This window comes from Alosa pseudoharengus, unplaced genomic scaffold (assembly GCF_046254945.1).
Source record: "Alosa pseudoharengus isolate Yale_2024_CS ecotype anadromous, Long Island Sound unplaced genomic scaffold, YU_APseudo_1.1 YU_APseudo_1.1_scf_82, whole genome shotgun sequence".
NCBI lineage: Eukaryota > Metazoa > Chordata > Actinopteri > Clupeiformes > Clupeidae > Alosa > Alosa pseudoharengus.
The window spans coordinates 20,001-32,500 of record NW_027468873.1 but is presented as its reverse complement, the minus strand read 5'-3'; the positions used below and the strand labels follow the sequence as shown (position 1 = coordinate 32,500).

Sequence of the window (12,500 nt, the reverse complement as noted above, 5' to 3'; positions counted from 1 at the left end):
ATGACGAACAAACTTCAGCACACACACACTAGAGTTGGATATCTCGAGACCGGTCTTGGTCACTTGGTCACTTTTACGTGGTCTCGGTCTTGTCACAGTCTCGACCGTCTTTGGTCTTGGTCTTGTCTTGGTCTCGGATCCCTCGGTCTTGTCTTGGTCTCATTGTCTTGGTCTTGCGGTCTCAGGTCGACATAGTGGTCAGGAGATTTGCAACAAATATGTCCATGATACAAAACATAACATTCGATAATGCAACATTAAATTATTTCGCCTTTCACGCCCTTCAAATGCAACCTTTCAAATGCAACCAATCAATGACATACATGTATTTTGTTGTGATTAAGAAACTGGCGCTCATCCAATCAAAAGACGCAAGTGTAGCCAGCGCGAAACGTTAGGTTTACGTCGTAGCTGTCAGTCTCAGTCAGACCTAGTAATAATAATGTCAGCGAATTCCGCCATCATTAAATTTGCATTCACGGAACATAAAGAAATTTGCAGTCCAGGGGCAAGAAAGAAGCATTCTGCAAAATGCAAGTTTTGCAAAGTCTCTCTCTCTCATCATTGTCATGCAATTGCTATAGCCTACATAGTTTATCTCACCCAGTCTACGAAAACATTTACAGTGAGTGAGCTCACAGTCACACACATTCATGACATGCTCTGTCTCTGCATTGTTCTGTCTGTAGTTGAAATAATACCTTCTTAAATTGAATTTAAACTGGGACTGAACCTCTTACCCCAGTAGGGTTCTCATGTCTCACGCAATGGGCGTGAGATACACGCAATTCAACAAGTTCACACGCTCACACACCACACCTTGCATTTCTCACGCAGAAATATTACTAGGGATGTCAAGGTATCTGCATAATTATTAGAGGAGGCGCAGGGATACGAGAGGATTTCTCGCAGGGTTCAGAACTAGCGCACCACTCACCAGCAAAATCAAAAAAATAAATAGCCACCGACATCCAATCAAAAAATAGTAGGCTATTCGTTGTATCCGGGTAAAATTCCAAAATCGCACATCCCCTCCCTACAACCACGTTATGCTTGTGTGGGGTTACACGTTTAAGATTTCAAAACTGCACCAACATTCTTTTTATTCAGAAATTCAACTGTCTGTCATTTGGTAAACCAGCCTACTTATGGTACTTTACAGGGTGTGTAAATCAAGCCTTTTCACGAACATTTGGCCTAGCCTACTTTATTGCAAAATTATTTCTTATCTATAAACTAAACTAAACTGTCGGTCATTAAGAAAACCTAATGATTGTGTCGTTATAGCTTTGTGTAAGCCAGACATCAGCAACGTTCATTTTACACGACCAATCACTCTCGTGGCTGCCGGCACTTTCCCTGTCGTCACGGCTGCAACTTTCGCACTCGTTTGTGCTTTTTAGCGCCGTGTTCATCAGGTCCCGGGACACCCATCTGATCCTCCATGGACCATGTCAACACATAGGCCTACATTTTTTTCTAAACATACAGGACTGCTGCAGACAATGACCTGCCAACCACCATAATGTATAATGAACTTGCTGTCCTCGGTTTCGGCATGCACATGCTTAGTCTAATGATTCAGTGACAATATAGGCTACTCAAGTGAATAAAGCAATTAGCCTAATAAATAAAATATTTGTCTCACTCAGTACATATAGGCCTACATCTCGTAAATTAGAATATCCCAGCGTCACGATTATTATATTTCAAGATTCCAATCTATCCCACCTAAATATGAAAAGTTATTTCTACTGACATGCTTCCTGGTGACATAAAAAAACAAATGGTTTCCCTTGATAAGGCTGACATAAGAGACATAGGCTATGCATTATACTTTCCCAGACAAAAACAAGATATAGGATGTATAGATTACAATGACAAATTCAAGGTCTCAAAGGGTTAATGCTTCTTTCCAATTTTTTTTATAATTAGTGAGTGAGTGCACCCCCCCCCCCCCCCCCCCCCAATCTCACTCCAAGCTGAGCTCAAAACTTGAGAACCCTGCCCCAGTATGCTGCTCTTATTCAATTGATGCAAGTTATGGTGTAACACCAGAGACTTTCTAATGTGGAGACACAGCACTCAAAAAATCCTCCATAGAAATGCATGGGGCTAGTTTGCAACGCCAATATGGCCGTTGTCTACACATATCCCACCCCTTCCTCGCCAAAATGTCGACATGTGTATACATTGAGCGAATCATGTGGTGTGAGTTGACTACTTTGAGCCAATTATGTGCTGTGTTGTGCAGACATTCTGCCAATCATGTGTTGTGAACTCGACACTGGAGCACGGTTGGTGTGGTGAAGCCTTGCGCACGCGCATTTCTGCTGAATAGGATGCCCGATGAGTACCCAAAAAGCGTTGCAATATGGCCGCCGAGTGGAGGGACATGCCTAAAAGGACTTTGGTAACACTAGCTCGCTAGCTGTTTTTTTTTTTTTTTTTGGTCTCGGTCTTGGTCTCGGTCTCGTCTCGACTTTGTCTTGGTCTTGACTCAGTCTGTCTTGGCCTTGGTCTCGTCTTGGTCTCGGTCTTGATACCCTCTGGTCTTGGTAGTGTCTTGGTCTCGGTTTAGGCGGTCTTGACTACAAGTCTAACACACACACACACACACACACACAGCGGACAGTGGCGCAGAGTGCGTCACGATTTGGCTAGGCTAGCCAACGCTACCTCACCACACTCGCAAATGTTGCACTCAGGGGCGCCATTTTAACCATCTATACTGCTCATATTTACGTATCAAATTCACACAAAATGCATACAAGCTGGACAAGGCATACATATATTCTAAGGAACACATCACGTGCCGTGGATCCTTACCGTTTCCGTAGATTAAAGACATAAACACACCGCGAGTCGCCCTGCGACGCAGCTGACGGTACTGAAGGTTGGAGTCGTGATCTAGGGTGTAAGGATGAGAGCTGTCAGGTCAGGCCGTCCAGGCGATGAAACTCCTCCAACCAGGGTATCATATATCTTGAGGAGAGGGAATGCAGTCATTAATTGTCGGGTAACACTGACAGTTACATGTTAGCGCAGCTAAATTACGCACGGTGACGTTAGTTAGCCTAGATAATGATGTCGCCCACTCTTTTTTTGTTCATGATAAAAATAGCCAAATAATTCAACGATACGTCAAGCAGACTTTTACATATGTCAGTTGCGGCAGTTGACACTCCGGAATCATTCACAGCATAACGCAGTGTGCTATGTTTAGTATCACGGAGCGTGTGGAAGTGCAACTCTTACCTCTAGAACCTTCGTGCTCGATGCTTGCGAATGCGAACCTAACGCCAGTCAATGGATTTACTCGCTGAGCCCTCACCTCCAGCGCATGATTGGTCAAACGCGTTTACTCCTGTCAAATGTGACACTGTTCATTCGCTGATATGGATGTCAGTCATCGTGAGACTTTCATTGATGTACTGTGTGTGAGGCCTGATTCACGCAACACTGCGCAACAGAGATTTATAGATTATATAATAGGCCTATAAGTGAACTTGGTGCTGGGTCACTCTTCGAAAAGAAGCCCATGGGAAATGCGCAATTGTGACACTGCGTGATGCGGGACAACTGTGTATCTTTGTGAATATAAACCCTTCTTCCAAGACTGGGAGATGCAGAGTTACTAAATGACACTTTCACCATGGGTGAAACAGTGATCTGTTCCATATCTCATTCTTTTGATATTCTGACACAAAATGACTTTTATGTAACTGATTTCAATAATACATACAGTCGTGGCCAAACGATTTAACAGTGACATTGAATTCTGTGTTTCACAAACTTTGCTGCTTTAATATTTTAGGATTGTTTTTTTTTAATGTCACATATAGTCAGTGTTGGGGAGTAACGGAATACATGTACCGGCGTTACGTATTCAGAATACAAATTATGAGTAACTGTATTCCGATACAGTTACAAGTTAAATAGTTGGTATTTAGAATACAGTTACATTGTTGAAATCAATGGATTACATGACGATACTTCTTTGTTTCATAAGTTTGTTCACTCTCTAAATAAATTAAGGCAACTCCATTTCCCAGAAGCTCCTGAAAGCAATCTATGATGAAATTGTTTACATGTTTAAATCCAAGCCCCGCCGTCTTTCACTAGCCTCAAAACGCAGCCAGTGCGCATTATGGACACGTCATCGGAGACCCTGAAATGACTGTTTGCACAGCAAATTAGGAGTAAAGTAAGTGGAGGTAACTCCTGTTCCTCACTGATCGTGGTTCCTGATGTCTGTTCAAAGGATATTTTCCCAAGTATTAATAGCTCAGTCTACTTCGGCCAATCGGCTACACAGTTTGCTAAGAAAAGCCTAGTTCACATGTTGATTTAGACCTACAATAAAACCAATCTCTAAAATAGGCAGTGCACTGCATTCTAAGTTTTTTATTCTAACTTAAAATAGCTTAATGGATTATTATTTTTTCTAATTAGATCTACATTTACGTTTTAAAATGAATTATATGGTGCAGCATCTGAAGAATTATTCTTGCGAGTAGGCCTAGCATATTTTAACGTGCGGTTTTTGATTGTCATTACGCGATCACGTTCATTTTGAGAGCACTGATATACAGTAGCCCATAGTGTTTACATTTACAGGTCATTTGCGTTCCACCTGTCATATGCGCCCCTCACTTGTACTGGGTTGATGCCGAAAAATCTCACAGGCACACCTTAATTATAATTTCTGGCTACGCCCTTAGCCTATATATTTTGTTTGTTTTAATTAGCCTAGTCCCCTGCTGTAGTTTTAGTGGTCACCTTGCTATTTTAAAGTTGTATCAGGTAGCTTAGTTGACTTTACATTCTCCTATGTGGGCCTAACACTTCAGCCATTTGGAACAGAAGAACGCACCAGAATAGGCCTGTTTAGTAGGCCTAAGCAGGATTTGATGGCCGCATTCCTACACTTATAAAATGCAATTCAATGCGAAAGTAATCTAAGTATTCAGAATACGTTACTCAGATTGAGTAATGTAACGGAATACGTTACAGATTCCATTTTTGGGCATGTATTCTGTATTCTGTAACGGAATACGTTTTGAAAGTAACCCTCCCAACACTGCATATAGTAAATAACAAAAAAAAGTCTTGGGGATAATGGGGGTAAATATTGAGAAAACACCATTTGAAGCACTTCTTCCCTCTGCGTATGGCACTCAGTCTGCTCTCCTAACTCAGTAAAGGCTCGTATGAGAGTAATGCAGCAGTAATGGGCTGATTTCAGCTGACTCATTCACTCATTCAAACGCTCCCCTGCTGATGATATCATTACACAGATATGTAGGGCCGTAGTAGTGTACACACACGTTTAGCCTGTTGATGATATTGTAGCGTCGGTGGATGTACATGTTTAACTTTGAATGAGTGTCTCCCAGAATGCAGTGCGAGTGAATGCTATAAGGTGTAATGTCGATTATAATAGTTGTAGTTACGTTTACCATGTTGTGTATTTGTTAGCGTGTTAGTCTCTTTGGTTGTACCTCATGTGTTTATCCTCGTGTTGATGTGTGTGGTAAACCCTTATTGTGTGTAGCATGTGCGGCTGAGACTACCCCTATGTTGCCCTTTGTAGTTGTCTGTGTGTGTATGAGTCTTCCTGTTCCAATAGATGGCAGTTCTGGCCAATGGTGATTCTTGTCTGAGGGTGAGATCGCTACAATATCGTTATACAGATATGCAGGGCAGTAGTAGTGTACACACACGTTTAGCCTGCTGATGATGATGATGATATCGTTACACAGATATGCAGGGCCGTAGTACTGTACACACACGTTCAGCCTGCAGGCGGAGCTCTGTGGAAGAGACAGAGAGGAAATCACGTGATGTAGAGGAAACAGGCAAAAGGGGATAACAGCAGCCACTTACACCTGCTGGAGTTTCCCTGCTCTCTCTCTCTCTCCCTCTCTCTGCTCTCCCTCTCTTTCTCTCTCTCTCCCTCTCTCCTGCCGGACTTTCCCTGCTCTCTCTCTCCCTCTGCTCTCCCTCTCTTTCTCTCTCTCCCTCCCTCTCTCCCTCTGCTCTCCCTCTCTTTCTCTCTCTCCCTCTCTTTCTCTCTCTCCCTCCCTCTCTTTCTCTCTCTCTCTCCTGCTGGACTTTCCCTGCTCTCTCTCTCCCTCCCTCTCTCCCTCTCTCTCTCTCTCTCTCTCTCTTTAATTCAATTCAAAATGCTTCATTGGCATGACAAATAAGACATTCGTGTTGCCAAAGCAGTCATACAAAGTATGGAGGGAACATGGAATAAGACAGAAAAACTGTGTGTGTGTAGACATAGACATAAGTGTACACTATATCACAGTATAACAATAATAACACAGAAACATACATATATATCTCTCTCCTGCTGATTGGGTGTTTATTTGCATCCGTGGCCAGTGTAGGAACCTGAGGCTGGAGGAGAGGGTGTGTGTGTGTGTGTGTGTGTGAGTGTGTATCTGTGTGTGGGGTGTGTGCAGGGAAGTCCCCCAAAAATACACCATGTTCTTCCTTTATTCTCCACTCAGAGTTTGAACCTCAGAAATACCCTAAATGTGTGTGTGTGTTTGTGGGTGTGGTGCATGTGGGTATGCCTCCTAGACACACACATCTCACCACAGACCTGTGTGACAGCTTGAGGCGTTTACTTCAGCTCCGATAGTGCAAGAGAGTGTGAGAGCAGTCTGATAGCCCTACAGGAGAGTGTGTGCAGCATGCTGAAGTCCAGGAAGGTCAGTCTGTGGCCTCGGCGGTCAGGAAAGGCTGCGAGGGAGCCTCTCGTCAGGAAGGAGAAGAGTCTAGTCATGAAAGGTAAGCCTGTCTCTCTCTCTCTCTCTCTCTCACACACACACACACACACACACACACATGGCCAGCCATCGCACTTATTGTTGGGTGTGTTTGAGTCTGGACTAGGTGGAATATGACACCAGGATCAGGTAGAATGTGAGCGTAGAACAAGGCTGCCATTCTAGAAAAGACTGTCATAGCAGTGAAAGCCCCCGTCAAGACTACACAAGCTCCAGAGAAAGCCCTCGTGAAGACTACACAAGCTCCAGCTCATCTTGCTGGTTGAGATTGAACATGTTGCCTGGAATCACGCGTGGTTGAGATGGTGTGTTTACTTTAAAGAACTACAGTGAAACGCAAAGAAATACAGTAAAACATAAACAGTTTAAATCATGCGCTAGTGCTCAACAAGGCTGCGCTGTTGGTGATGTTCTTTGCTGCAGGAGGGCATGTACAGATCCGGGGTTCAACATGTGGCACATTGGCTGCCGCCAGCCAGTGGAGAGTTGTTGTATTGTGGGCGTGTGGCTAGTTAGTGGCTAGTTGTTGTATTGTGGGCGTGTGGCTAGTTAGTGGCTAGTTGTTGTATTGTGGGCGTGTGGCTAGTTGTTGTATTGTGGGCGTGTGGCTAGTTAGTGGCTAGTTGTTGTATTGTGGGCGTGTGGCTAGTTGTTGTATTGTGGGCGTGTGGTAGTCAGTGGCTAGTTGTTGTATTGTGGGCGTGTGGCTAGTCAGTGGCTAGTTGTTGTATTGTGGGCGTGTGGCTAGTTAGTGGCTAGTTGTTGTATTGTGGGCATGTGGGTAGTTGTATTGCGGGTGTGTGGGTAGTTGTTGTATTGTGGGGGTGAGGCTAGTTAGTGGCTAGTTGTTGTATTGTGGGCATGTGTGTGGCTAGTTGTTGTATTGTGGGCGTGTGGCTAGTGGTTGTATTGTGGGCGTGTGACTAGTTGTTGTATTGTGGGCGTGTGGCTAGTTAGTGGCTAGTTGTTGTATTGTGGGTGTGTGGCTAGTTAGTGGCTAGTTGTTGTATTGTGGGCGTGTGGCTAATTAGTGGCTAGTTGTTGTATTGTGGGCGTGTGGCTAGTTGTTGTATTGTGGGCGTGTGGTAGTCAGTGGCTAGTTGTTGTATTGTGGGCGTGTGGCTAGTCAGTGGCTAGTTGTTGTATTGTGGGCGTGTGGCTAGTTAGTGGCTAGTTGTTGTATTGTGGGCGTGTGGCTAGTTAGTGGCTAGTTGTTGTATTGTGGGCATGTGGGTAGTTGTATTGTGGGTGTGTGGGTAGTTGTTGTATTGTGGGCGTGTGGCTAGTTAGTGGCTAGTTGTTGTATTGTGGGCGTGTGGCTAGTTGCTGTATTGTGGGCGTGTGGCTAGTTAGTGGCTAGTTGTTGTATTGTGGGCATGTGTGTGGCTAGTTGTTGTATTGTGGGCGTGTGGCTAGTGGTTGTATTGTGGGCGTGTGGCTAGTTGTTGTATTGTGGGCGTGTGGCTAGTTAGTGGCTAGTTGTTGTATTGTGGGCGTGTGGCTAGTTAGTGGCTAGTTGCTGTATTGTGGGCATGTGGCTAGTTAGTGGCTAGTTGTTATATTGTGGGCGTGTGGCTAGTTGCTGTATGGTCGGCATGTGGCTAGTTAGTGGCTAGTTGTTGTATTGTGGGCGTGTGGCTAGTTAGTGGCTAGTTGTTGTATTGTGGGCGTGTGGCTAGTTAGTGGCTAGTTAGTGGCTAGTTGTTGTATTGTGGGCGTGTGGAGAGTTGTTGTATTGTGGGCGTGTGGCTAGTTGTTGTATTGTGGCCGTGTGGAGAGTTGTTGTATTGTGGGCGTGTGGAGAGTTGTTGTATTGTGGGCGTGTGGCTAGTTAGTGGCTAGTTAGTTGCTAGTTGTTGTATTGTGGGCGTGTGGCTGTATTGTGGGCGTGTGGCTAGTTGTTGTATTGTGGGCATGTGGAGAGTTGTTGTATTTTGGGCGTGTGGTAGTCAGTGGCTAGTTGTTGTATTGTGGGCGTGTGGCTAGTTAGTGGCTAGTTGTTGTATTGTGGGCGTGTGGCTAGTTAGTGGCTAGTTGTTGTATTGTGGGCATGTGTGTGGCTAGTTGTTGTATTGTGGGCGTATGGCTAGTGGTTGTATTGTGGGCGTGTGGCTAGTTGTTGTATTGTGGGCGTGTGGCTAGTTAGTGGCTAGTTGTTGTATTGTGGGCATGTGGCTAGTTGTTGTATTGTGGGCGTGTGGCTAGTTAGTGGCTAGTTGTTGTATTGTGGGCGTGTGGCTAGTTAGTGGCTAGTTGCTGTATTGTGGGCATGTGGCTAGTTAATGGCTAGTTGTTGTATTGTGGGCGTGTGGCTAGTAGCTGTATGGTCGGCATGTGGCTAGTTAGTGGCTAGTTGTTGTATTGTGGGCGTGTGGCTAGTTAGTGGCTAGTTGCTGTATTGTGGGCGTGTGGCTAGTTAGTGGCTAGTTAGTGGCTAGTTGTTGTATTGTGGGCGTGTGGAGAGTTGTTGTATTGTGGGCGTGTGGCTAGTTGTTGTATTGTGGCCGTGTGGAGAGTTGTTGTATTGTGGGCGTGTGGAGAGTTGTTGTATTGTGGGCGTGTGGCTAGTTAGTGGCTAGTTAGTTGCTAGTTGTTGTATTGTGGGCGTGTGGCTGTATTGTGGGCGTGTGGCTAGTTGTTGTATTGTGGGCATGTGGAGAGTTGTTGTATTTTGGGCGTGTGGTAGTCAGTGGCTAGTTGTTGTATTGTGGGCGTGTGGCTAGTTAGTGGCTAGTTGTTGTATTGTGGGCATGTGGGTAGTTGTATTGTGGGTGTGTGGGTAGTTGTTGTATTGTGGGCGTGTGGCTAGTTAGTGGCTAGTTGTTGTATTGTGGGCGTGTGGCTAGTTGCTTTATTGTGGGCGTGTGGCTAGTTGTTGTATTGTGGCCGTGTGGAGAGTTGTTGTATTGTGGGCGTGTGGAGAGTTGTTGTATTGTGGGCGTGTGGCTAGTTAGTGGCTAGTTAGTTGCTAGTTGTTGTATTGTGGGCGTGTGGCTGTATTGTGGGCGTGTGGCTAGTTGTTGTATTGTGGGCATGTGGAGAGTTGTTGTATTTTGGGCGTGTGGTAGTCAGTGGCTAGTTGTTGTATTGTGGGCGTGTGGCTAGTTAGTGGCTAGTTGTTGTATTGTGGGCATGTGGGTAGTTGTATTGTGGGTGTGTGGGTAGTTGTTGTATTGTGGGCGTGTGGCTAGTTAGTGGCTAGTTGTTGTATTGTGGGCGTGTGGCTAGTTGCTTTATTGTGGGCGTGTGGCTAGTTAGTGGCTAGTTGTTGTATTGTGGGGGTGAGGCTAATTAGTGGCTAGTTGTTGTATTGTGGGCATGTGTGTGGCTAGTTGTTGTATTGTGGGCGTGTGGCTAGTGGTTGTATTGTGGGCGTGTGGCTAGTTGTTGTATTGTGGGCGTGTGGCTAGTTAGTGGCTAGTTGTTGTATTGTGGGCGTGTGGCTAGTTAGTGGCTAGTTGCTGTATTGTGGGCATGTGGCTAGTTAGTGGCTAGTTGTTGTATTGTGGGCGTGTGGCTAGTTGCTGTATGGTCGGCATGTGGCTAGTTAGTGGCTAGTTGTTGTATTGTGGGCGTGTGGCTAGTTAGTGGCTAGTTGCTGTATTGTGGGCGTGTGGCTAGTTAGTGGCTAGTTAGTGGCTAGTTGTTGTATTGTGGGCGTGTGGAGAGTTGTTGTATTGTGGGCGTGTGGCTAGTTGTTGTATTGTGGCCGTGTGGAGAGTTGTTGTATTGTGGGCGTGTGGAGAGTTGTTGTATTGTGGGCGTGTGGCTAGTTAGTGGCTAGTTAGTGGCTAGTTGTTGTATTGTGGGCGTGTGGAGAGTTGTTGTATTGTGGGCGTGTGGCTAGTTGTTGTATTGTGGCCGTGTGGACAGTTGTAGTATTGTGGGCGTGTGGAGAGTTGTTGTATTGTGGGCGTGTGGCTAGTTAGTGGCTAGTTAGTTGCTAGTTGTTGTATTGTGGGCGTGTGGCTGTATTGTGGGCGTGTGGCTAGTTGTTGTATTGTGGGCATGTGGAGAGTTGTTGTATTTTGGGCGTGTGGTAGTCAGTGGCTAGTTGTTGTATTGTGGGCGTGTGGCTAGTTAGTGGCTAGTTGTTGTATTGTGGGCGTGTGGCTAGTTAGTGGCTAGTTGTTGTATTGTGGGCATGTGTGTGGCTAGTTGTTGTATTGTGGCCGTGTGGAGAGTTGTTGTATTGTGGGCGTGTGGAGAGTTGTTGTATTGTGGGCGTGTGGCTAGTTAGTGGCTAGTTAGTGGCTAGTTGTTGTATTGTGGGCGTGTGGCTAGTTAGTGGCTAGTTAGTTGCTAGTTGTTGTATTGTGGGCGTGTGGCTGTATTGTGGGCGTGTGGCTAGTTGTTGTATTGTGGGCATGTGGAGAGTTGTTGTATTTTGGGCGTGTGGTAGTCAGTGGCTAGTTGTTGTATTGTGGGCGTGTGGCTAGTTAGTGGCTAGTTGTTGTATTGTGGGCGTGTGGCTAGTTAGTGGCTAGTTGTTGTATTGTGGGCATGTGTGTGGCTAGTTGTTGTATTGTGGCCGTGTGGAGAGTTGTTGTATTGTGGGCGTGTGGAGAGTTGTTGTATTGTGGGCGTGTGGCTAGTTAGTGGCTAGTTAGTGGCTAGTTGTTGTATTGTGGGCGTGTGGAGAGTTGTTGTATTGTGGGCGTGTGGCTAGTTGTTGTATTGTTGCCGTGTGGAGAGTTGTTGTATTGTGGGCGTGTGGAGAGTTGTTGTATTGTGGGCGTGTGTCTAGTTAGTGGCTAGTTAGTTGCTAGTTGTTGTATTGTGGGCGTGTGGCTGTATTGTGGGCGTGTGGCTAGTTGTTGTATTGTGGGCATGTGGAGAGTTGTTGTATTTTGGGCGTGTGGTAGTCAGTGGCTAGTTGTTGTATTGTGGGCGTGTGGCTAGTTAGTGGCTAGTTGTTGTATTGTGGGCGTGTGGCTAGTTAGTGGCTAGTTGTTGTATTGTGGGCATGTGTGTGGCTAGTTGTTGTATTGTGGGCGTATGGCTAGTGGTTGTATTGTGGGCGTGTGGCTAGTTGTTGTATTGTGGGCGTGTGGCTAGTTAGTGGCTAGTTGCTGTATTGTGGGCGTGTGGCTAGATAGTGGCTAGTTAGTGGCTAGTTGTTGTATTGTGGGCGTGTGGAGAGTTGTTGTATTGTGGGCGTGTGGCTAGTTGTTGTATTGTGGCCGTGTGGAGAGTTGTTGTATTGTGGGCGTGTGGAGAGTTGTTGTATTGTGGGCGTGTGGCTAGTTGTTGTATTGTGGCCGTGTGGAGAGTTGTTGTATTGTGGCCGTGTGGCTAGTTAGTGGCTAGTTGTTGTATTGTGGGCGTGTGGCTAGTTAGTGGCTAGTTGTTGTATTGTGGGCGTGTGGCTAGTTGTTGTATTGTGGGCGTGTGGTAGTCAGTGGCTAGTTGTTGTATTGTGGGCGTGTGGCTAGTCAGTGGCTAGTTGTTGTATTGTGGGCGTGTGGCTAGTTAGTGGCTAGTTGTTGTATTGTGGGCATGTGGGTAGTTGTATTGTGGGTGTGTGGGTAGTTGTTGTATTGTGGGCGTGTGGCTAGTTGTATTGTGGGCGTGTGGCTAGTTGCTGTATTGTGGGCGTGTGGCTAGTTGTTGTATTGTGGGGGTGAGGCTAGTTAGTGGCTAGTTGTTGTATTGTGGGCATGTGTGTGGCTAGTTGTTGTATTGTGGGCGTGT

At 45.8% G+C, this 12,500-nt stretch overlaps 2 protein-coding genes across 2 annotated transcripts in view; one reads left to right on the top strand and one right to left on the bottom strand.

Annotated features, from left to right (window-relative positions):
* LOC143113474 (eukaryotic translation initiation factor 5-like) overlaps positions 1 to 3,306 on the bottom strand; it is a 31,152-nt gene extending 27,846 nt beyond the window's left edge. Inside the window, exons 1-2 of the mRNA XM_076275427.1 lie at positions 3,259 to 3,306; positions 2,830 to 2,985 (exon numbers count right to left, since the gene is read on the bottom strand). The gene's annotated coding sequence lies outside the window, so the exon portion shown is untranslated. The remainder of the gene's footprint in view (positions 1 to 2,829; positions 2,986 to 3,258) is intronic.
* A 3,275-nt stretch (positions 3,307 to 6,581) lies between these two features.
* The window catches only part of LOC143113480 (tumor necrosis factor alpha-induced protein 2-like), a gene marked incomplete at its 3' end in the record, with an annotated part of 25,904 nt that continues 19,985 nt past the window's right edge, over positions 6,582 to 12,500 (top strand). The window contains exon 1 of the mRNA XM_076275433.1: positions 6,582 to 6,807. Coding sequence (XP_076131548.1) covers positions 6,711 to 6,807 — 97 coding nt within the window. The remainder of the gene's footprint in view (positions 6,808 to 12,500) is intronic.